Source organism: Globicephala melas, chromosome 17 (genome assembly GCF_963455315.2).
Source record: "Globicephala melas chromosome 17, mGloMel1.2, whole genome shotgun sequence".
Taxonomy (NCBI): Eukaryota; Metazoa; Chordata; class Mammalia; order Artiodactyla; family Delphinidae; genus Globicephala; species Globicephala melas.
This window is the reverse complement of record NC_083330.1, coordinates 75,657,188-75,681,243: the sequence shown is the minus strand read 5'-3', so window position 1 is coordinate 75,681,243 and position 24,056 is coordinate 75,657,188. Positions and strand designations below refer to the sequence as shown.

At 51.4% G+C, this 24,056-nt stretch overlaps 1 protein-coding gene and 1 non-coding gene across 2 annotated transcripts in view; both read left to right on the top strand.

Moving 5' to 3' along the window:
- The window catches only part of COL22A1 (collagen type XXII alpha 1 chain), a 268,416-nt gene that overhangs the window by 181,704 nt on the left and 62,656 nt on the right, over positions 1-24,056 (top strand). Inside the window, exons 35-42 of the mRNA XM_030875888.2 lie at positions 73-126; positions 1,894-1,947; positions 3,533-3,586; positions 6,204-6,308; positions 7,068-7,112; positions 14,625-14,702; positions 22,815-22,850; positions 23,765-23,818. Coding sequence (XP_030731748.2) covers positions 73-126; positions 1,894-1,947; positions 3,533-3,586; positions 6,204-6,308; positions 7,068-7,112; positions 14,625-14,702; positions 22,815-22,850; positions 23,765-23,818 — 480 coding nt within the window. The remainder of the gene's footprint in view (positions 1-72; positions 127-1,893; positions 1,948-3,532; positions 3,587-6,203; positions 6,309-7,067; positions 7,113-14,624; positions 14,703-22,814; positions 22,851-23,764; positions 23,819-24,056) is intronic.
- LOC115863430 (U6 spliceosomal RNA) lies at positions 8,334-8,437 on the top strand. Its single transcript, XR_004043548.2, has one exon. It is a non-coding gene; the product is annotated as a U6 spliceosomal RNA (small nuclear RNA).

Below are 24,056 nucleotides of genomic sequence, written 5' to 3'. Positions count from 1 at the left end.
TGACGTCCCCGCATGGGGCCGAGGACGGCGTTGCCTGTGGCTTCTCACCTCCCCGTTTTGTTTCCCGTGCAGGGTGCCAAGGGACAGGAAGGCGCGCAGGGGCCGCCCGGAGCAGCTGGGAACCCCGTGAGTCCTCCCGGGTCCCACAGGAGGGGTTCTGGGCCAAGCACCTGCCCCTGCCCGGGCTCCCAGCTCTGGGCAGAGTGTGGGGAGGGGGCCGGGAAAGCGCCGTCCACGCTAGAGGGCTGGCCGGGGCCGGAGCCTCCTGAGCAGCCAGGACCAGAGACCTGCCGGCGTCTGCCACGTTCCCAGCATCTCAGGGCTTCGTCCACATGCCAGCCCCGAAAGGAGTCTCCCGCACACACATGGGTGGCGCACACGTGGACACACGCAGACGGGTTTGTCCCTCTGAGAAGCACGCCCACGTGCACATCCACACGTTTGGAAACCGAGATGCACACGCACCGTGATGCGCACACACATATGTACACCCGTATAAGGACGTGCACACATATAAATGCAGTTCTGGCAACTCCAGGAAGACAAGCACACGGGTACCCTCACGCGCTCGCTGCTCCTGGCCCACTATCTCCGTGGGTCGGCACTCGTGCCCCTGAGCTCTGACTAGCGTTGCGTCTACCGGAGCGGAGCCCCGAGCCCAGGCTTCTCCAGGGAGCTGACAGACTCCCGCGGGGACTTCCGGGAGGGGCGGTGGCATTAGAGCAGCAGCAGTGCCAGGCAGGCAGGACTGCAGGCCCCACGTACCCGGCTGCAGTCTGCTCGCACGGCCCAGCCCACCGTGCATGTGACTTAGTGGGAACGGGTCAGCCCCGGGAGCTGGGCGGCGTGGACGTCGCAGAGAAGGGGCTCGCGGTCAGCTCCTCCGTGCTCCCAGAGAGAGACCCGCCCGAGCGCAGCCTGCGGGAGAGGGAAGCCGAGCGCAGGGGCGCGGGCGGCAGGAGAAGTGCGGGGAGGCCCCAGTACTGGGAGTCCCCTGCGTCCCCGTCTCCCTGGCGATGACCCATCTGGAATGTCCTCATCCACCTCTCCCGTCATACACTCGTCCAGCCACCAGTGTTCAAATCCACCTCCTCCAGGAAGCATGCCCTGATTCGCCAGTCAGATCCAACACAGGTACGCACACGCACACGCACGCGCACGCATACGCACGCGCACGCACACGCAAGCTTTCCCCCGTCAGTGCCGGAGCAGCCCCGGCATCTTCAGAGGGAGCCAGGGCGAGAGCAGTGCTGCTGAGGCCCGCTCAGGCTTCTGCCACCATCCCCACCGTGAGCTCCCCCTCGGCCCTTCACCAGCGGTTGGTCACCAAGCCCGGGTCGTTCCTCCCGGCACCGTTTCCAGGGATGCCTCTTCCTGTGCAGGCCACGGCTGCCTCTCGTGTCCTCTCTCTGGTCTCCGAGGCTTGCGCATGCCCTTACGGTCGACCTGCGTTATCCCGGAGCATATTTCTCTGCAACGCAGGTCTGCAGAGTTTGTCCCATTTTGGGGGTTTTCTTTCCCCCAGGCTCTGAGGATAGAGGCCAGACCCCACCCGAGACACGTGCATGTTTGGATCTGGCCTTCCTTTCTGCCCGCCCTGCCCAGCACACATTCCACCTCTGCCGCCTATGTGCTGTGGTCTTAAGGAAGGTCCTAGGCTGCTTCTGTTCTCCTGTCTCCCACCTCTGTGCTGGAATCCCACTCATTTCAGGCTTGGCGAGTTGGGGTGCACCCGGACGGGCGGTTCGTCTTATCTGTGGAGGGAGTTTCAGGTTAGAAACGTTTCCAGCAAATCAGGGAGAATTGAATAGAAGGCAGGTTTGGAGGGAAACTGGGGGAGCTGCTTATAATCAATACCTTGGGCCTTTCTAACCTTCTTTTGTCTCTTAATAGGGCGCTCCTGGACCTGTAGGTCCCCCTGGTTCCAGTGGCCCCCCAGGAAGTGCGGTGAGTAATCGGGGTAAGGGGAGAGGGCAGGGACACCAACACTGGTTGTGGCTCCACAGTGCCCATCTCCTGAGTTAACTCATTTATCCTCCACAAAACTCAGGGGTGTAGGCATCCTTACTCCCATTTCACAGATGGAAGAACTTGATGTCCCGACGAAGTCACCTAGAAAGTTACCAACCTGAGGTTCTCGGTAACTCGTGAGGTCTCTGGGTGGTAAATGAAGCTATGGTAACTGCAGAAAGCTGTGAGCATCACTGATGTTGGAATCAGCATCAGAGTTTGCCTTGGAAGAAACAAAATGAACCTACAGAAGTGGCAGAGGCCCTGACTTTTGGGCTGCCCAGGTTCTGGCCACAGCTCTGCCACTAACCGGCTGTCGGGCCTCCGTGAGGGGCTCCTGGAGACCTCCGCTTTTTCATCTTCAAGATGAAAGGTTCACCCTTAACCTCCTGCTGCACTTGACTTAGGGAGACAGCTTCCCCCGTGGGGGCCCCAGGGGTCTGCTTTAAGGACCCCAGCTTTAAGGTCCACCTGAACGTTGATTTCAGCTGTAACGTGTGCAATGAAACACCCAATGGCATCTAGTCAAGGGTAACCGAGAATTGTGCTCCTGAAATAGATTGAGACCAGTCCTGTTCAGTCACCAGCCTTTCTGTTAATAATCATAGCCGTTCAGAGGACAAATGTGGGCATATATGTGTGCCAGGCACTGTTGTAAGGGCTTTACACGAGTTCGTTCATTGACTCCTCGGGACCCTGGGAGGTGGATATTAGTATCGCCCCCATTTTATGCAGGAGGAGACTGAGGTACAGGGAGACTGAGTCATGTGGTTAGTGGTTGCCGTGGATACTGCTGAACCCTTGCCTGTACCATGTCACCCTCCCCACTGCAGTGCCAGCCACAGACTTCCAGGAGCCAACGTTGCATTCCTCTGTCTGAGGGTTTCCTATGGCTTTTAGAGACCTCACTGTGCAGCCACGTGACACGTGGCCAGGAGCACCACCCACCAGCAGAGCCATCCCTGGCTGATGGGTGTATAAACGGCCCAGCTTCTCCACTCCTGGTGGAGCCACTCTGAGTGTGTGTCCTGCGTTGGCCCCCAGAGCCCCCAGCAGGACCGAGCTCCAGTTACACGAACGTGTCACTCCCTGCTTGTCCTCCTTTTTCTCATGTCCCTGCTGGTGCTTCCGTGGAACACCTGCACCTGAGCCTTGTCTCAAAAACTCAACCTCTGGGGGACTCTGAAGACACAGGTGGAGCAGGTCAATGATGCCAAGGCCGTGTTCTTAGGTCACCCTCATCCTCCCCGAGGTCCCCTCTGAGAGCTGCAGCCCAGGGTGGGCAGGGCACCAGGAAACACATGCCTGCGTGGTTAGAGGTCTCGTGTTCCAGGTTGAGTGACAGACCAGGGGAGGAGCAGCTGAGGCAGGCTGGGGGAGGTGGCGGCGAGGAATTTAAGCCGGGGTGGGGGGGATGAGTGGGGACAGAGCTGTAATCATTAACTGAAAGGGGCTGATCGCCCTTCTCTGGGGGCGGCAGCACTCTTGAACTTCACCTTGTCAATAACCCCTCTTTCTTCAGGGCCCCCCGGGCACCAGAGGCCCCCCTGGGAAAGATGGGGAGCGCGGCGAGAAGGTAAGGTGCAGTGTGATCTCTCTGCACACAGCAGCTGTTCTCAGCTTCTCAAGCAGGGAAGGAGGAGCCCGCTCTGCCCAGACCTGGTTTAGGACCCAGGGTCCGAAGGGCTTCTGAACAGAAGGGTGGGAGGGGCCCTGCAGTCGTCTTGTTTAACCCTCACAGCGGACCCGTAGGGTAGGTGGATCCCCATTTGACAGAGGTGGGGACCGAGGCTCTGAGAGATTAATTCAGCTCTCCTACGTCCTGTAGCTAGTGAACCACAGAGCTGGTCGGTCTGACTCTAAGTCCATTTTCTCTCAGTTCAGCGCACCAACTTCGCCCTCCCACACCTTTGTGTGCACAGTTAAACCTTCCTGAGTTGTAAGAAAGAGCTTTGTTTATTAGGAAGAAGAGAGACACGGTGTCCCCCCAAAACGCCAACACCCCGGGGGCAGAGAGGGAGGTCCCGTGGACTTCCGCAATCCCACGCCACGTTTCCCGAGCTCGCGTTCTAGGAAGCGTCTCGGAGGGGTACTCCTGACATCTACTGGCATCTAGTGGGTGGAGACCAGGGATTCTGCTAAACTGTCGCAGGACGGCACCCCCTTCTCAACACAGAGCGCCCGTCCCGAATGTCAGCAGCGCCAGAGCTGAGAAGCCCGGACTGCAGGCACCCTCTGACACCTGCATGTTCTCGTGTGTAAAATGGAGACACTGAGCACAGGTGGCAAGGAGGAACTGAAGCACTGATGTGTCAGAGGGCGCGGCAGAGAGCCGGTGATGGGGGCTGACGGCGGTTGGCTGTCTCGAGCCACCACGTGAGGCTTCGCCTCCAAGAACGGGTGTCTCGGCGTCTCCACGGCGCCCGATGCCTCCTCCGCAGAGGGCCCCTCCCGGCACTGCAGTGTCTGAACTTGATGCAAATCCCTTCACGTCCACTTCGCCTGAGACCTTTGAAAGGAGTGATCATTTTATCTTTTCTATTTTGGCAAAATGCAACAAGGATAAATAACAAAATTTTACACTTTGGTGGGAAGGCTCAGTTTTAAAACACGTACTTCAGAGAGGAAAATGATTTACTGCAGAGAAAAATGATCCGCCAACCTGTGGAAAATATCCTTAAGCGAGGGAAAACAACCTGGCCCATCGGGTTTTCCTAGATTACACCATGTCTGAAGGATTAGGCTCTATTCGGGGACGTAAGTGGGGCACTAACCACTTAGGAGGAGCTTAGAAGAGGGTTAGAAGAGGTTTTTGAGGACCAGTTGAGCAACGATGAGAAAAGCTGTGAGCTGTTGGCTCATTCAGCCTCAAGGGGGAGCCAAACACTTCTGCTTGTCTGAGCAGGAGCCTGGGCTGAGGTCCAAGACCCAGGGCTGCATTTGGAAGGGCACTTCCCTCCGGTGCTCTGCAAAGTGGTAAAAATCCCGGACAGCAGGATGTGTCCAGTGGCTGGCCTGAGGCTTGTGGAAGCTGATCCCGCCCTGGGCCTGGAGACAGGTCCTCTCCATGCCTTGCTTTGCCCCTCCTTGGGACATCGTACCTCACCTCACCTCTGCATCAAATGTCGGAGGCGGTCAGATTGCAGCCTAGGCCCGAGAGAGCCCTGCCTGGGAAAGGGAGTTCCTGCCTCTCACTTGGTTACCCCGCAGCGTTCCACAACCAGGGCTGCTTCGGGGCTCCTGGCTTTGTGGTCAGAAAGGGTGAGCAAACTCCAAGCCCAGCTCCCTCATTAGATCCTGGTTGTCTGTCTCTCCCCACTTTGGAGCCCCGGGCTGTGTTCACATCACTGAAAGTCTGTCATGTGAAAAGGGATTGGATTTCGTCTGTAGAGCTCCAAGGTTGAATGCCAAACATCTGGAAGATTTCAGAGAGGGTTGGCTGAATATAAAGGCACACTATGTAATGGAACTGCCCAATAAAGGGATGAACAGCCTGAAAAGGTGGTGAGCTCCCTGCTCTCATAGGAGTCCAAACAGAAATGGGAGGACTGCCTGGAAGAGGCATACGTGATGGTTTCCTGCAGTGAGAGGAAAGTTGGACTAGAAGACGACTAGCATCCTTCCTGTTCCCATGTTCCACGTTGTATAGTTTGCTAAGGCCGCTGGAACAGCGTATCGCAAACTGGGTGCCTTAAACAACAGAAACTTACCGTCTCACCATTCTCACCGTGTCAGGAAGTCCTCAATCAAGGTGTCAGCAGGGTTAGCTCTTCCTGGGGGCTGTGAGGGAAGGATCTCTTCAAGGCCCCTCTCCTTGGGGCCTGATGGCTCTCTTCTCCCCGCATCTTCACGTTGACTTCCCTCTCCACATGTCTGTGTCCAAATGTCCCCTTCTCGTGAGGACACCAGTTCATACTGGATTAGGGTCCATGCTACCCTAGTATGACTGCATCTTAACTAATTACATCTGCAAAGACTCTATTTCTAAATTGAGATACTGGGGTTAGGGCTTCAGCATATGAATTTTGGGGGGCACATTATACAACCCATCTTTCTATGCCCTCAGAAGGGGTGGGCTTTCTGAAGCAGGGCATCACCAGGAAGCCCACCAACCCCCTTCAGGTTGGTTCACCACTGAAAAGCTTACTCTCTGCATGTCACTGATCCTGGACACTGTCCACTTTTCCTTCCAGGGAGCAATGGGAGAAGCAGGAAGCCCAGGGCCAGGTGGCCCCAGGGGCGATCCTGGTGCCCCTGGGCTCCCAGGGCCACCCGGAAGAGGGAAAGATGGAGAACCAGTAAGTGTCGGGTCCAGGGTTTCTGTGCCCATGACGATCAGGCTGGAATTAGAAGAGAAAAAAAGAAAAGGCTCACTGGTCAAGCTTTGCAGAAGCGGAGTCATAGCCAGTGAAAGCAGGTGGACTGGGAAAGGGGTCTTGGGTGGGGGAAGCGTCTTGCTCCCGTCCACTTCAGGCCAGTGCAGCAGAGTCCCCTGTGGACTGCTGGCCGCGTGCCAGGCTCCAGGCCGGACGCTGGGGACACAGAGATGGGTGAGCGCCTGTGCTGTTGAGATGCTCATGAGACAGCCAGGCAAACATAACCGTAGCTCAGGCAGTCCTGGAGTGCACATCCTGGAGAAGGGCTTCCTGGTCTGTGTAAGTCTGGGGAAACCTTGCACAGGAAGTGGCATCCATGCGAAATGTGAAAGTTGGAAGAAATTACTTTTTAGGCAGAACAGCACAGAGAGGGTGGTCCAGACAGGTAAACCGTATGTGGAAACGCATGAGAGCGATGTGTGCATGGGGACTTACAAACGTGTTGGAGTGTCACAGACACGAAGTGAGATGTATTAGTAAATTTTGCTGCAGTAATGAAGAACCCCGAAATCTCAGTGGCTTTCAGCCCTTAGCACTACATGAGGACGCAGGGACCTTTCCTCTGTACAAAACAGGTCACGATGAGAGTCCCATCCACCTGTGGCCCCCCGCGGCACAGGGTAGATGGGTAAGTGCTCACTCACGGTCCCATGGTTACCTTTGTGCCATTCATTCTCCCAGGGACTTCGTGGACCACCTGGATCACCTGGACCTCTAGGAACTAAGGTAGGTTTATCTAGCGAACTGTGAATGCCATGGGTTGCACTTAGGGGCCAAACAGAAGTTAATTGTCAGCATCTCTGGTCACCTCAGTTTACTTGCATGTTCATCACTTTCCACTTAACTAAAGGCTCGGTGACTCTGAACTGTGACATTGAAGTAGTTGCCACATAATTGTTGCTCAATAAATGTTTGCAGTGAAATCAAGTTGCAAAAGATGCTTTCAACCAGCAAAGCAACAGGTCTATCTTGTATTATTAGTTTAATTGGGGACACAAACGATCCCCAAATTTCAGATGATTAGCACAGGAAAAGTTTATTCCTCATTCACAGAGTGATGGGAGCTGCGGTGGGTGAGGAGTCCTCGTCTACCTGGCCGTCCAGGGACCCACGTCCCTCCAGTCCAGTGCCATCCCTTCCTCTGGGACTTCAGTGTCTCCCAGAGCCTCCGTATGCGGTGGCAAATGAGGGAAGAGACGGTAGAGGATCTTGTGGAAGGATTTTGTGGGCCACGCCTGGAGGTGATCACTCATTTCCACCAAACTCCTGACACTACGGGGGAGGAGCGGTCGTCCTCTAGCTGGGCCCTGGGAGGGAAGGCAGACGCTTTGGCAAACAGCAGGCGTCTCTTGTTCAGTGCACCGGCAGCCACAGCTCAGAAGACATGACTTCACCTCTCAGGGAGTGTTCTTAAGAGAACCTTCCTGAGTGACTAGGGAAGTTTTCCTGGAGTTATTTTCACAGCGAAGCAGTCATTCATTGAGTCAAATGCATCAATTAACAATACACTTCTTATTTCATCCATTGCATATCCACTGAGCCTCTGCCGCGTGTCAGACCTGGAGGTGGGCTGTGGGGTGACAGGGGTGGGTGTCACGTGTTCCCAGCCCTCTGACAGCTCAGGAGCTGGGGGAGAAGCAGACTCACAAGTGCTGGGATAGAGGGAGGCTGAGGCACAAGTGAGCTCAGAGGAGCCTCCTGACCCAACCTCGTTTGACTGTGGAAGGCTTCTTGGAGGAGGTGATGTTTCTCCTGATTTTAAAGTGCATGTAGCCATTGGAAGGGGAAGGTGAGGAAGGAGTTCTCTGCAGGGTCCTAACGTGGGAGAAGGCCGTGGGAGCGTGAGATAGACTGTGTTCAGAGTAGAGCGTTGCTGTAAATGCACCTGCAGCCAATGAACCATCATCTGACCAGCTCAGACGTATAAACCTAAGAATGCGTGTGACAGGGCTCGCCTCGGCAGCACAGATACTAAAACTGGGACGATACAGAGAAGATTAGCGTGGCCCCTGTGCAATGACACACAAATTCGTGAAGCGTTCCATGTTTTTTGGCTAAGTGATTCTGTAAATAGTTAAATAAAATTTAATAAGTAAAAAATTAAATAAAATGCAGTAAAGTTTAGAATTTATGTACAAGAAGAATGTGTGTGACATAGTCAACGATAGACATTAGAATGTTTATTTTTTGCTTTAGTTTAACATATATTCAAAATCACATAAATTAAAGAATTACTGTATAATTATGATATTTTTATCCACTTACATATATTTATGAAAACAGTTTTAAAAGTTCTTTTTATGTGCCTTTGGTGTCATGGCCCGTCATCCCTAGACCCGCTTTCTGAGTCAACTAGCACTTTCCCAAATCAGGTCACCATCCGTCCCAGTCAAGTTATTGAAGATGTAACACACCGGGAACCCGTACATGCTGCTCTTACTGGCATTTTCATCTCAAGGCCCAGATACCCACTGTTTTTTTTATTCCTTTTATTCTGTAGTTGTGTCTTTGGGATCTGAGGAGCATAACCGCAGAGTATGCTGTATTTATTATATGTAAAAGGCTTGTTTACAGTAATAACCAGGACATGGAATTTGAGGCCTCGGGAATAACTGCTGTGTCTACGTTCAACTTTCTTGCTTCATGATTTTTTCTGCTATTTAGGCAGGTGACCTCTGTAATTGTACTAAGCTTGCACTGATTGAGGTCATAGTAGGCTAACGTGCATTCCCCTAATAGTGATTTTGTAGTTCATGATCAAGGGGGAAAAAACAAGAGAGTTCTTTGAGTGATCTGAGCAAATATTTGGCAACTCCCCAGTTTCTGAAGAAGAAAACAATTGGAAAGAACTTTGCCTGAATTTGAGGGCGTGTAAGATAGTTCCTTGTGCCTGGAACAGTGGGAGTGTATGGACAGGAGCAGGAAGCAGGACCAGATTCTGGAGGCCCTATGAATTAACAGCCAACTGAAGGCGTGTCTCCGAGGTTCCGCTGTGATGCTGTGAGCCCAGTGTCTGACTGGCAGCGCTCCTGTGCTCTCAATTTCCCCCCTAGAGGAGGACCTTCAGGACCTGGAAGGAAGGCAAGGGTACCGGAAAGGGCACCAGAAATGGGAGATGGGGAAGATGGCTTAAAAGGTCCTTTTCTCTGTGATATTTCTGAGGTTGATGAAATCTTTCTCCCAGGCAGTTTGGGGGAAAATGATATAATGCAAATAAAAATAGTTGTCTACCTCTGCTTGTCACAGGTACATGCTCTGTAGATGTTAGTGACTCTTATCATTAGATCGCCCTGTGGAGTCTGCTTCACGGTTGCAGCACGAAGGTGGGGAACCTGTAGGCAAGTTGCTGGAGAGCCCAAGTGGAAGTGGGAGAGGCAGCAGTGAGGAGTAGAGGGGAAGGCTGAGACCCCGGGGTGTGAGGAGTGCAGGGGCCTTGCCCTGGGGTCCAGTGGACCAGCCAGTTTCAACTCCATGGGACCCACGGTAAGTCGTGCTGTCCCTTTGGCCAAACACATCCTCCTATTTCAAATGTGAGATGTGTAAACAGATGACCCTTTCAGTGTTAATATTGTATAATATATATTTGTAAGTTAGAATGTAGTTTAGAATGAAGGTTTCCCTAGTAAGCTGGGAAGGTAAATTGGAATTCATGTCTTTAGTTGTAGAATGGGGGTCCCACGGGGGGGACCAGGAGGGAGGAAGGGGACACAGAGAGAGAGAGAGAGAGAGAGAGAGAGAGAGAGAGGGAGGGAGGGAGGGAGCGTTCAGCAGTGTGCCTTGCCCAGGCGCTGTCCCTCGTTGCTGGTGCTGACTGAAAACCCCTGGGGATTTCAGGGTGGGTGCTATAGTGTATAAGGGTTTTCCTGGGCACCTGCTCAGCCCTTCCTAATTGCTTACAACTGCAGGAAGACTCTTAAAGATGCCTTTCCTTCTCTCGGGTGGACTTATTTCTAGCCAAATGAACAGACTTTGCCTTCATACAGAGCTGGGTTAGGATCCCAGCTTAGCTACTTGCGAGACAGATGACTTAAGGGCAAGTGGCTTATTCTTTGACAGACTCTCTTCCTTTTCTGTATAAAGGAGTAAAGCATAGTTAACCCCCAAAGGGCTCCTGTGGATAAGTGATCTCACAGCACATAAATGTTCAGTAAATGTCATTCTCCTTCCATGACTTCACACATCTCTTCCCTGAACAGTGTTGAACTGGCCCAGAATGTTTTGCAGCCAAAACAGATACTCCAGTCAGTATTACAGATTACAGCTCACACACCCCTTTTTTCTCGATCAGGAGCCGCCTTGCTTTTGCTGACCGAGCTTTAAGGTCTTTTGCCCTTTTCTTGAAGCCACTTTCTCAAAGTTTCAGTCCATTAAGCTGTGATGTGTAGTTGCTTGGGGTAAATGTTAGCATCACAAAGGACCATAAACATACCAGGGCCAGGCCTGGCTACCCTGCAGCAGAGATCAATCAGTGTGACTCAGATTCTGGGCTGGGCTGGGAGAGGTCTTTCATCATGTTCCCTCCTGGGTAAAAAATTGATTTTGGTCAAAAGCAAAATTTAGTACCTGACAAAATGTGAGTGATGAGAGGTTCATTCATTCGGGCATTCAGGAATTTGCTATTAAAGGGCTATTCCAGGCCCTACACTGGGCATTGTGGATGCGAAAGCGTGTAGAGATTGTACCCAACATAGGGTCTGACTCATTTTTGGTACTTTACAAATATTTGTTGGATTAATGGTTAAAGGAATGAATGGATAGTTTTCTTCTTCTTTTAAGACACACAGGAGTCAGAGGGTCAGACAGACAAAATGGGAGGGCAGTGTGTTAAGGTTAATGAAGATGTATTCGAATACCTTCCGGAAGGCAGAGAGGAGGGCAGGCGGAGGTGGGTTTATGGAGATGGAATGATTGGGCTGAGTCTTAATTGGTGGGGAAGTGTTTGGAAGCTTAGAACCTGGATCAGACAACATCCCCACGAGGGGAACAGCTGGTGCCAGAAGCAGGGGTGTGAACAGACCGCATGGAAAAATTCAGCTGCCACCGTTGGTGTGATTTAGCTTTCAGTGGTTAGGGTTTTGTGCTGCGCATGAAATAGAGCCTTGGGAAGAAGGGGGAAGCCACGATGAGACAGAAAGCAATAGGAGGAAGACTACATTAACCACTGTGAAGAGAAACTGGGGTGCAAAACAACATGGATATTTCTGACATTTTTGTGTGCTTAGTTTATTTTCTGTCTTCTGATTCGGCTGATAAAATATAATTATATAATACTTGATGTTACATGGCTTCTTACCTTGTAAATGAGTCTACGGAAGATACATGGGAATTTGGTAGAATGTTCTTTTTTTTCCTAATCGATGAGGGTCTTAAGGTGCCAGAGAGGTTATGGCATTTATGCAAAGTCACAGGACCAGGTTGCCATTGTTCTGTTAGGAACGGAGCTCGGGTGCACTTGCCTGGTTTGCGGCAAAGCCTCTCTACAGACACCGGGTTGTGGTGAAGGAAAGCAGTGTTCGTTGCCGGGCCAAGCAGAGGATGGGCGGCTGGTGAGACCTGCACCCCTGATGGCTTTCAGACAAGGGTTTAAAAGCAACGGGAAGGTGAGGGTCGTAGGGTGTGCGATCAGCTCGCGGACACTTCTCTCATTGGCTGGTGGTGAGGTGACAGGGTGATGTTTGGGAATCTCAGTCATCAGCCTTCTGGTTCCAACCGGTCTGGGGTCTACATGCTTGTGGTCAGCATCCTCTGGTGGGTGGGCGTCTTCATTTCTGCAGACCAGCTCAAAGGTACGTGTCAGATGGTTACGTATATCCCTTGAGGAGGAACTAGGAGTCCTGAGGCTGTTTTATGGCTCAGCTGTTGTACGGGTAACCATAACTTTTCTCGCTTAACCGCTGGTCCTTTGTGTCTGCTTTCTCTCTCTTCCCTAATTGGTAACTGCTTGAGTCTGCTCTTTGGAACTCGGTGAAGGCCAAAGAAGCGAGGACACGACCTGGAGGGGGTTGTGCCGGGGAAGGTACAGGGTCCTTTTCAGGTTCAGTCCCGCCTTTTCTTTGATACTCTTCAGTCCTGAGAGAAACAGGGGCAGGGCAAGAACGGGAATAAAGTTTGGGATAGAGAGGTTGGCCATCAGCTCACAGGGGAACTGGATTTTAGGGGAGCTCGGTTTCAGTCCTAAGACTGGACTTGTCATCACCTGACGGCCAGTTTGACGTCTTCTGCCTCATCCTCTCGCTGTCACAATGCGCTGGTGAGGGACGCGGCACTGATCATGTTCATTCGTAGTTCATTACCCTTTTCCCACATTTGCCTTATTTCTTGACTTCCCACCTTCCCCAGGCACACAAATCAGATCTGGCAGTCCCAGGCACCTTGTACTTCCCAGAATCAGCCATGTCATATTATTCTAAAGAAACAGAAGGCACCATCTGGGGCTCTGAAGAGGATTTCTTGGGGACTGTTTACAGAAGCGAGGGCGGGACAGAGGGATGCCGCAGCTCTCAGGACACGTCGCCACCGTCCACCTGGAGGGAGGAGGGAAAGAGACAGTGTTACCAGAGTTTAGTGAGAGGTTTGGATTGTGGTTCATCTCTTTTGTGAGAACTTCACAAACCCTGTTTCGATTTCTCTTCTGAATTTAACACGGAGTATTGAAAATGGGCTCATGATTGAGTCATCTTTGGTCTTGGAGTCTGGACTGCGGTTTGCAATGAATAAACAACCAACATTAGTTGAACGAGTATATAACTTATCTACTCATCCGAGGAACAGTCATACTGCAAGAAAAACAAATCATCTTGAAGCGTGACTTTTCTTAAAGGTCCAAAATGTACAGTTTTCCAATTGAGATGGTGGTTACAGGCTAAGCTGATGATTAATAGGGTTTTCCCTTAATGCTTAAACACATAAACCTTAATAAAGCAGTGTTGCCTAGCAACGCCAGGTTCTCCCTGAAATAAATGTGCTGCACGTTATCTCATCGGCTCTTCATAACGACCTCCTAAGGCTGTTTCCGTCTGTCATACGAGTTAACTCATCCTGGAGATGTTAAGTGCTTTCAGCGGGGTCACCCCCCATTTCAGTGTCAGGCTGGGCTGCCGTCTGCTGACCTAACAGAGGTGCACAGTTTCTTACACAAAATCCTGGGGGCCCTGTGTGCTCCGGATTGAATTTATTTTGGAATTTAGAAAGGTAATAATTTGCAAGCAACATACATTGCGTTTACCGTGGTGTGGGGGGCAGCCCTCCTCGTCGTTAATATTGATGTAACAGAAACGTGTAAGTATCCACGCAAAACGAGATGTGTAAAGACTGTAAATAGCCTGTGTCAGTGCAGGTCGGCTTCGGCTGCCATCTCGGTTAGGATAAGCCCTTGTTCTCAGAGGGGGAGGATTTTGAAATATGCAGAAGAAGGCGTGACTGTCTCAGCATCCTTCTACAGCAAGTGGCAAAGCAGAACTTCTTCCCTTTTCTTCTTTCCTTCCCCTCTACTCTTCCGATCAACGTCCAGAATGACAGGCATCTGAGAACAGCAGCAACTACGACGGCCTATGTGCATTGGCTGCTGTACCGGGCGCCCTGTAGGCACGATCCCCTAACAGGCACGGCGTGTGCGGGCCTGGCAGCTCCTGCTGTTACCTGCCCTTCGTAAATGAAGGATTAAAGCTCAGGAAACGTGTCGCTCTCTTAAGCCAGCAGTGACTAAGGCTGAAGGCAGAACTTAAACGTGCACTATATTAACCGCCATGCACGAGGCAAAGGTTACATCTCAGTCGTTCTCCCCGCTCCCACCCCCTGGAAAAGTGACCCACAAAATGTAGGTACTTGGCAAATTATTGGTGAAATAATGGATTAATGTATTGGTGATGTGGGCATTAAGCTGAAATGTGGGTACATGGTCATGGGTCCAGGATGGGGGCAAGGTGAAGCCTGGAGAAAGCACCGTAAAACTTGGAATTGTGGTCACGTTGGGGGGGTGTCACATTGTTATAATCACATCTGGAGCCATGGTCAGCCCTGAGAGGGGCATGGTCACGGTCAGTGGCTGTGGTCCACGGGTGTTGGACTGGGTGGGATGATGGCAGCTCGGATGAACTTCAGGGGGCGCTCGGAATCCGGGTTGGGGCAGAAGTGCTGGCTGGAGAGTGTGGTCGGACGGTGGGAGGGGCGTAATTCTCCTGCACCCTGGCTCTCTATTGCTCAGAGCTGACCTCTTCACCTTGTGTTTTCTCTTTCCAGGGGGACCGTGGTGCACCTGGGATCCCCGGCTCTCCTGGCAACCACGGAGACCCGGGCATTGGGGTCACTGGCCCTCCTGTGAGTCCTTACCCACCCAGCATACCCTTGCTCCCTGGCACACAGCCAGCCCCTGCTGGCTCCCAGGGGACCTGCTGCTCAGGCCCTGCAACAGGGACACGCCTTTCCCGGCTAATCTGGTAGTGGGTCGTTGATGCCTGGGCCGGCCAGGCTGTAGGTCTGTCCATTGTGACTGACACTGTTTCTAAAACTTGGTGTATTTCTTATAGGAATAAGGCTTTTCTGGGGCGACCAAGACTTGTCTCATTCAAAGAGGAGTGAGAGAACAAAACTCACTAAAAAATAAAAAGGAAAAAACAGTGCTCACTGGCCAGACTTTGCAAAAACTGAGGTATAGCCAGTGAACGTGAATTGGTTGGGAAAGGAGTGTGATGTGGAAGAAACAGCATGCTTTCGTGTATTTCAGGCAAAAATGAGTTCATTACCCCTCTTCCTCCAGTTAACGTACAGGTGAGAACGTAAGTGGAGTCAAGAAGGTTTTTATCTCCAAAATAAAATCTAGGAAGTGGTCTTTGGATTGGTGGTTTTGATGAATAATTCACATCAGTCTCCTGGGTGTGAGCTGGCAGGCTCCCTGGAGGTGATGACTGTAAGAACCGTAAAACCTTTGAGCTGTGAGAGGTCATGAGTATCCATGACCCCCAGGCCCCATCCCAGTTGAGGATTGCCGTGAGCGTCTCCAGCCAGCATACCCCGGAGACCTCCAGGAATAGGAGACACTGCTTTCAAAGCTCGTCCATCTGGGTTTGATGTTTGGACAGTTATTTCTGTAGAGAATAGACATCTTTTAGGAATTTCTTTCCAGAGAGAGTAGGATTACGCTTGTCTGTGTCTTCTACCGCTGCTTCTAATTCTTCCCTTTGTACCACAAAGAGCCCACCTCCCCCCCTCCCTCCCCACCCCTGTTACTGAATGATGACTTTCAGAACTTAAGACCAGTTTTCAATCCTGGGGTTTTATCTTCTGTTTAGTCCCTTCTTTGCTAAGGACACGGTACCTTAGTCATGCGCCTTAAACTTGCATTTGCTGGTTTTTGGCAGCCACGTTGTCTTAGTCTGTTTGGGCTGCTGTAACAAAAATTCCTTAGACTGGGTAGCTTAAACACAACAGAAATTTACTTTCCACGGTACTAGAGGCTAAGAAGTCCGAGATCAAGGTGCTGGCGGATCCAGTGTCTGGTGAGGGCCCGCTTTCTGGTTCATAGATGACTGGTTTTTGTATGTCCTCATGTGGTGGGTGGAAGGCGTCAGGGGGTTTTCTGAAGTTTCTTTAGAAAGACTAATTCCATTCATAAGGGCTTCACCCTCGTGACCTAATCACCCCAAACCCCTATTTCCAAATACCATCGCACTGGGGGTTAAGGTTTCTTTGTATGAATTTTGGGGAGACGCGAACATCAGTCTGTAGCACTTGTCTCACTGTTATTTAAAGGAAGCGCCAATACCCAGTGGTTTTCAGACACTGTTGCTAAGCCTCTTAATATCCAAACTGCGCTTGTATCAGTGTTGATATCGTTGGGATCATTATTATCTTAACCCAGAAGCACAGTCTAGCTTCACCCCCGTTCAATGTAATCTGAATGTACACTGGAGCGGTCCATGACCTGATCTCTGCTTGGTTTTGCGTTCAAGAACTAAAGTGATCCCATTCATTCCTCATCTGTCTCTCAAAGAATCTGAGAGGAAATCCAGTGTGTCGCCCACAGTGCCACTTGTTAAATTAAAACCCCCTTTTCTCCCCCCGGTGGTGCTCTTACACCCCAGGGCTGGTCTTGGGCCTCTCACTTTGTCCCTGAAATTCCCCGGGGCACTCTCTTCTCTGACCACCCCCCTCCCAAGTGCGCCTCGTACCAGAAATGGCCACGTCACTTCCACTCCAGCCCCCAGCAACGGGGCGACCTTCAAGGTGGTAGGAAGACCCGTGGCCTTGTGTCTTCCTAAAGGTCCCCGGAAACCAGGGAGAAGGCAGGTGGTATCCTCTTGGAAATGTCCAGTTTTAGTCAGTTTTTCTTAGAAGAGATTCTCCGCTAAAATTTCTGATGAACAAAACCCTCTATTACATCCGTTTTATCTTTTGTCTTTGGCTGTTTTTTTTCATCTGCTGGTAGCCAGGAGGAACAACGTGGCAGAAGGTGTACTGAAGAGACAGCGCTCAGGCTTCCTTCCTTCTGAAATCCCGCTTTTCACGGGGCCTGCTCTGTTAGAATTAGGGTTCTGAATCATGCAGGAATTAGCCCCTTAGGAGAGAAACGGACTGAAAGAGGAACCGCAGGGCTGTAAGCTGGGTGGTCCCTCTGTCATTTCACGGGTCTTCCCATGCCCCGTCCGCTCCCCAGGAGTCATCATATCAAGCCCTTAGTCAGAAAGCCAGGCAGCAGAGGCGGGCGCTCCCGCCCCACCTCCCGCTTCAGAGCCATGAAATCTCCCGGGAAATACGTTACTACCCCAGTGATTCCACCTGAAAGGTAATTGGCTGCTTCCAGCCAAGAGGCCGAGAATCAACTATTCAATGTCCTCCCTCCACTTTCCGTGGTGGGGGCAGCGCTACTGAATTTTCATGAATTCTGTCTCTGGCTGACGCTCCTTCCTAATGGCCTGGCTGTCGGTAATGAGGGCTCAGGGGTGTGTTGAGAGCGGGTGTGCGGAGAAGGTGGAGAAGGGGTGCCGACAGGCTGTGAGTTCGTCCCTCACACGCCTGTGCTTTACAGGAGCCCTGCCGCTGGCTGAGTGGTCCATATGTGGTCCTGTGCTGAGTCCAGAAGCGTCCGCATCCTCAGCCCTTCAGTCCCCTGAAAGTTGGTTTATCCCTTGGTGAAGGCTGGGATTCTGCAGAAGCATCTCCTGAGAAGAGGATTCAAGGGCAAGGAGTTTATTTGGGAAGTTGTCTCAGAAATCACCCCTTAGGGAGTTGCAGCCTCCACTGGCAAGCCCTTGGAGACTGGGGTACGGCTGCAGAGCTGTTCTTCGAAAAGGGCGGCAGAGCCGGGGTGTTTGCATACCGACTCCCGTTGGGCATTGGTGGAAGGCTGCTCCCGGGGAGCTGCCCTGCACTCGGGGCGAGCCTCCCCTTACGGCTACAGACGCCCCCGGGGCAGGCACCTTCAGCGAGGAGCTGCCAGGTGGGTGCGTGCCTAGGGGATTTGGAGAGAGGTCCTGAAGGTGCCTGCTTCGTCAGTGTTTTCCAGGTAAACAGTCTGAGGCTCAGAAGGTGAGGTGACTTGGCCAGTGTCACGCAGCTGGGCCAGGGCCAGGGTGCCGATCACTGCCACATCCTCCAAAGCCAGTTCTCTTCCTCTGCTTCAGCTCTCCTGTGGCTTTGGCAGGATGAGGGTTGTTCGCTTCCATTACGTGCTCACGTGAAGGCTGGATTCTTCTCGTCCTTCCTTCCGTGGCGCTGAGCTCCAGGGCCTTCGGCGTCCAGGAGCAGCGCTGACCCCTGGAAGGAGCTCGGGACCTTCTTTGCCGACGTCTCTGCACATCGTGGGGCGGGGGGTGGACGGGGAGGCAGTTGTTTGGAGTCTTGGCTTCTCCCTTCAAGACATTAACCAAAAAACTCCCTTTGATCCTCAGGTTGCCTCTGGTCTTCCTTTTGCAGCGTCTGAGGGCAGATCAAAGCGTTGCTGAAGCTCGCTGAGCCTCGGAGCCTGAGGTCTGCAAGGGCGGGATTCCCGCCGGCAGCCCGCACCCCAGGCCTCCGTGCTGAGCAGTAGTTTCCTTACGAATCAGGGGTGCTGGGCAGATTACAATGTGGTAGTATTGGTAATAACACTTGGAACCTTGCCTTGGACTTTCTGAGGTCATAAAAATCCTTCTCAGACGTCTTTCTCAGCCTTCGCTGGCTGAAATTGCGCCTCTGTTCTCTACATCTTCGGTTTTCCCTCTCTGGAGTCACTTGTTCTGACGCCTGTTTGCTCAGGCGCTGAGGGTCACATACAAAGAAAACTAGTTCAACAGCCCTTAATAGACCAACAGTGTGATGGGGAAAAGGAAGCACGGAGCTGATTGTGTGCAAAAACATACATCACGTGTCCTAACTGGACGGTGTCACATGTCCTAACTGGTAGGTTCTTTTTTTTTCTTCTGCTCCCCCTCCTCTAGGGAGTAATACAATAAGAACAGAAATGAAAGCCGCTAAAAGCTAGAGCAGTCATAACCACAGCTCACGTGGCCTGCCTACTGGCAGGGTCCGACGTGAGCAGGGCACCCATGCCCATTCTCTCATTTATCTCGTGGACAACTTCTCATCCAATCCTCCCAGCCACCCTTCCAGGCAGATCTTGTTCTCCCTTTCATTTTACAAATAAAGGAAACCACTTAAGAGATGTGACACTTGCCTGCAGCCACAGTTAGGATGTGGTAGAACTGGGATTGGATGCCAGCATTGCAGCTCCAAGCAGATGCCCAAGCAGGGCAGTGGTAGAACAGAAGTTCACATTTACATTGTCCTTTCCTGTGCCAGCGTCTTCTCACGTACGTTACCGCTTCCGAACTATTGACCTGCAAGTCTAGCCGTTGTTTCTGTTCATATGTCGCGTCTGCTGGTTTAGTCCAATTCCTTTGGTTCTAAGAACCACAGAGCCACTCCTGTTGTCCCGGAGTTAGGCTGGCCTGTGGCCCCTCGAAACAAGCGTGTACAGCCAGCTATAGCCCCATCTGCCCGGCCGCTGCTTGGGGACACCAGGCATCTCTTGAGAGGTACCTCAGAGCCGACACTCCGGACAGGCTCTGCAGGGCTTCATTCCCGGCCACGCGCTCTCGTCTTGCACTGTGCGCAGAGCAAGGTCCTGTGCGCAGAGCAGGGTCCCGTGGGCAGAAGAGGAGGGGTTGGGGAGGATCCCAGCGACAGCGCACCACCCCAGACCCCAGGGCTCCCTGTGTAACCAGGAGCTGAATGTCCCAATCTCGGCTTTTTAGATTAAAGTCTCAGGGGATTCTTCTCTTGGAAAAAAAAAAAAGGTTTTAAATAAATTTCTCCTCTCACTTCTGGTTGAAAACTCTCCTTTCTAATCTCAGCAAGGCTTTTTGTTGTTCCTAATAATAATTCCTAAGGCATGCTGAGCACTTATACAACGGGCCAGGCTCCGGTGGGAGGCCCTTTACGTGCACTACCCTCCTCAGTCTTTGTAGTGGTTCTGTGAGCCTGAACTATGATTGTTTCCAGCTTACAGATGAGGAAACTGAGGCTTAGAGAGGTTCAGACAGTGCGCCTGGCTCACTGGGCTGATGAAAGGCAAGTCCAGCCCTTAGCCTGGTACCCATGAGCCCTTCAGATAAAAGATGATGGAGAATGAAATGAGTGTGTTTTCAAATAGATACCTATGGGAGGGAGGGAGAGGGGATCAGATTTCAAATTTATATAAATATAAATGGCAATATTTTAATTGATGAGACAAGATTTGTTGTTTGGTCTCAGAACTTCCCACCGTCTGGACTTTGCTCACAGAACAGTTTAGCACTACTCTGTCCCTGTGTTTCCTATACACCCGTACCTGGGCGTCGAGGCTGGAGCAGATTCAGGTTTGATCTTTCTGGCAAGACTGCCATCAGGAGGCGTGTGATGTCCAGTGGTGTCTTTGCTGTGACATTCACACCCTTTGATAGCCAAGGTGTAGATCAGTTAGCACATCAGGGCTTGCAAATTGGTGCTATTCTAGTTCCATCAGTTCTTTTTTATGTGTTAGCTAGGATACTTCTGTGTGGAGAGATGTTCCCTCATTTACAATTCGGATACCCAGTGGAACAGCTCACGTGGAAGGCAGAATATAAATGCTTTCCCTTTAATCATTTTCAAATAACGACTTGGTTCCCTAGCATCTTGCAAAGATGATCAACGAGGTGTTTTTGTTCTTTATCAATAGTTTTGAACCCGTGGATTTAAACACATTTGACTTGTTTTAATATATTGCAGTTATTCTTCCTTTCACTGTTCAAATGGTCTTATTTGATGCAAATAGGAGACTATTCAAGTTGACCCTCCAGTCTTCGGTAGTTTCCTTGCTCTTTGGAATGACAGGATGTTCCAGATTTGTCCGTACTCCTTACCCAGATCTGGGATCAGTCATTTCTACAAGGAGCTGGAGTTCCTTTTAGTGGAAAAATGGTGTCAAAGGCCAAAATATGTATTTTGGGTAAAGTGACTCTTGAACAAACCCATCAGAGGGCGTAATCTCGGAAAAGAGGGTCATTATTGTTGAACACGTGTTTAGGCTTCAAATGTAGGAATGACATTGGGAAGTCATGATACAATCCCTCCTCCACAGCACACTTTTCTATTTCTTAAAAGTATACTAGCAAGATAGCGTGGGAATGCCTGTTATGTATGGGCCAGGCACGGGTCTGGTTCTCTACTTAGAGGATCTTCTGTTTCTGATCACACAAGGCAAGGTGATCACCTTGCTTTGTATTTGTGTTGCGGAGTCTGAAGCTCAGAAAAACTAAGTAACACGCTCAAGGTCAAATGACTAATAACTGATAGAGCTCCGATTTGAAATGAAGACCTTTTTGACAACAAAATCCATGCTTCACATGTAGATTTCATATTAAATGATGGGAGAGAGGAATTCGGAGCTTAGTCTAATGAACAAGTCAGATGCTTGAGGTGGATCATGGAGTTTAATTTGGAAACAAAAGGTGCCTCTGAAATCTGACAGCATTCCCCAGGCCAGTAATAAACTGTCCCTAAGCCCTTTCCTTGAAGAATAAGTGTGCAGTCTCAGTAAGGAACTACTTTGAAAGGAACGAAATTCGGATGTGTGTATATTGGTCCATGTGTACCATTGACCTACAGCTTGACAGAGCAGTGAGAGCTAATGAAGGGAGAATGACCTGTGAGTCAGGTAGACCCCAGGTGGGATCCTGAGTCCATTGTCTTACCTGCCCGACTTGCCCTCTTGGCCTAGGCCTCTGGAGATGTCCCCTCCTTCCTTTAGTGCTCAATTCTGCACTTAAAATGCTTACTTTATTTTATCAGGTAGTTCTGGGAACTATTTGGTGGGCAGGCTTTTAGGTTACCTGGTCTGTCATACTGCCAGAAACCTGTGCCTCTGAGTGAAGTCTCTTCTCCCTCTTGGGATATCTCGGAAGTTCTCATGGGCACTGCTGCAGGTATGCACAGGTGCACGGAACCGAGAACAGGCGGTAGGACTCAACCCACCTGGCGAGTGACTCCCGATGTGGCTTGGGCTGGTTCTTTGTCTCTTCTGGGCCTTAGTTTGATCGTCAATGGAAAGGATGATAACACGTGATTTTCCGGTTCTCCTCATAGAATAAAATGTTAATTTTAGCAGAGTGCCGTGTGCTGTGGTCTGCTGCGTCCTGACCACACCCGGGGCCGTGCTGAGCACTGGCAAGAGCGTGCCGAGCGCCCCCAAGACAGCACGCAGTCCTTTTAGTAGAGAGGACAGACGGGCCCCGAAGCGATGACAGCACTAGGCCACATGTCTGTGATGGGATGCACCCAGGGGCTGGGGACCACTTCTAACGAGCCTCCTGGGAGAAGCCAGGGAAGATTTCCGAGGGTGCTGACATCTAAACTGAGAACCAGCGTGTGGCAAGAACGTGTCCAGGCAGAAAGGCAGGGCAGAGCCTTCTCAGGGCTGAGGGGCAGCTCTGCTCACTGCAGGAACTGAAAGTAGACACTAATGCCTCGAGCAAGGGACGCATCTTCAGTGCAACATCGGAAGCCAGATTCTAGGCTGGTCACACTCGCAGGATGGGAGACCCGTGTGTGGGGGGGGCGGGGGGGATTCTGGCTCTGGATGTACCCGCCCCCCCAAGGCCTGTGCTGCCCAAGCAGGAAGGGGGCACAGCACTAGGATGCTGGGATGCTGGTTCCACTCCACACCAGAGCTAGAGATGGGCTCAAGTGTCAGACATCCAGTGGGTGCCAGGATGGGGTGGCACTAGTTCAGTGGCAAATGGAGAAGGCTCCAGGAAGATTCCCACGCGCAGCGATAGAGGGTGGTATGAGAGGGTGTGACGCTACGTCTTAAAGATGGGGGAAGTCAGCTCCTCCTTTCAGGACAGTTAAAGACCTAGCTTAGAAATAAACACCACAGCATGTTTAAATAAACATTTCACTTCTCGTTAGCTTATTTGTTTGTTTGTTTCTTAGGGCCCCTCTGGACCACCAGGAGAAAAAGGACCTCAGGTACAGTATGATTTAAATAGAGGGCTGGGTTTTGATGGGAGAAATTATGCGATCAAAGCAATTTCAAATTGCAGAGGCCAGAAAATACAATAGTTTCAAAAAATCTTTAATGTTAAACAGTGCGAACTCTCCAAGGTGTAAGCACTGACCTATGGAATGGTGGAGTAAGAGGGATTGGGGCGTTGCCCAGTGCAGTGAACGCGGTGATGGTGATCGTTGGCCAGACTGACGCTGCCTTTGCCTTCTGCTGTCTCTGCTTTCCAGAAGGACAGCCATGGTTAAACAAATTTAATCACATTGCCAGAGGAACTAATTTTGAATCCTGGCTTCACACCCCCGGCCACATAGCCCTGAGCAAGTGAGGGCTCTCTCTTAATCTGTAAGGTGGGTGGAAGACACAGGAAAATTCCTACAGGAAGTGAGATCCATCACGAGAGATGATTTGTGCTGATTCCTGATAGTGTCTAGAAATTTTCATCAGAGTGGGAGTGACTTTCCAATAACAAATAGTAATGGTCACCTGAGTGCTGGGCTCTGAGCTGGGCCTCTTACAGGGCAGTCTACCCAGCTGGCCAGCCCCCGGGGCTGGTTACCCACACGGCACCCGGGGTGAGCTCAGGCCCGTCTCACTGCGGGAGCTGCCCTGTCCACTCACGAAAGGGGCCTGCAAAGGGGGCCTGGGCAGTCAGGCTCACGGGGAAGACTTTCCGGGCATCCTTTCTGTGTGTATTTAATGCATCCACCTCCACGAGCGCAGTGAAATGCGTAAGCTCTGAGAAGGCGGCTCTCAGGCACCCACGTTCCACCAGAGAGTCCTCAGAGCGCCAGGCCTTCTATACAAGGAGAACCGACCCGAGGAAAGGGGGCCTTATTTTCCTTAAACTGTGGGTGGGATGTCTTTTCTTTTTCTTCAGGGATCTCAAGGCCCACCTGGATTCCCCGGCCCCCAGGGACCAGCTGGCCAAGACGTAAGTAAAGGCAAAGGGTGCCGGCTCTGTCTCCCGAACCCTTCTCCAGCCTCTCCCTGCCTCCCTTGACCAGGATGCCCCCATGGGAGCTGGTCATCTTCACTAGTCTCCCCTCCCCCATGAACATTTTGTATGTTTTGCTCCTCAATTCCCTGTGCCCTGTAAGCTTGCATTGTCTAGTTTCACTTCTTTGGCTTTTGTGTGATGCTTTCAGAAACTTGTAAGCTCCGGTTATCCC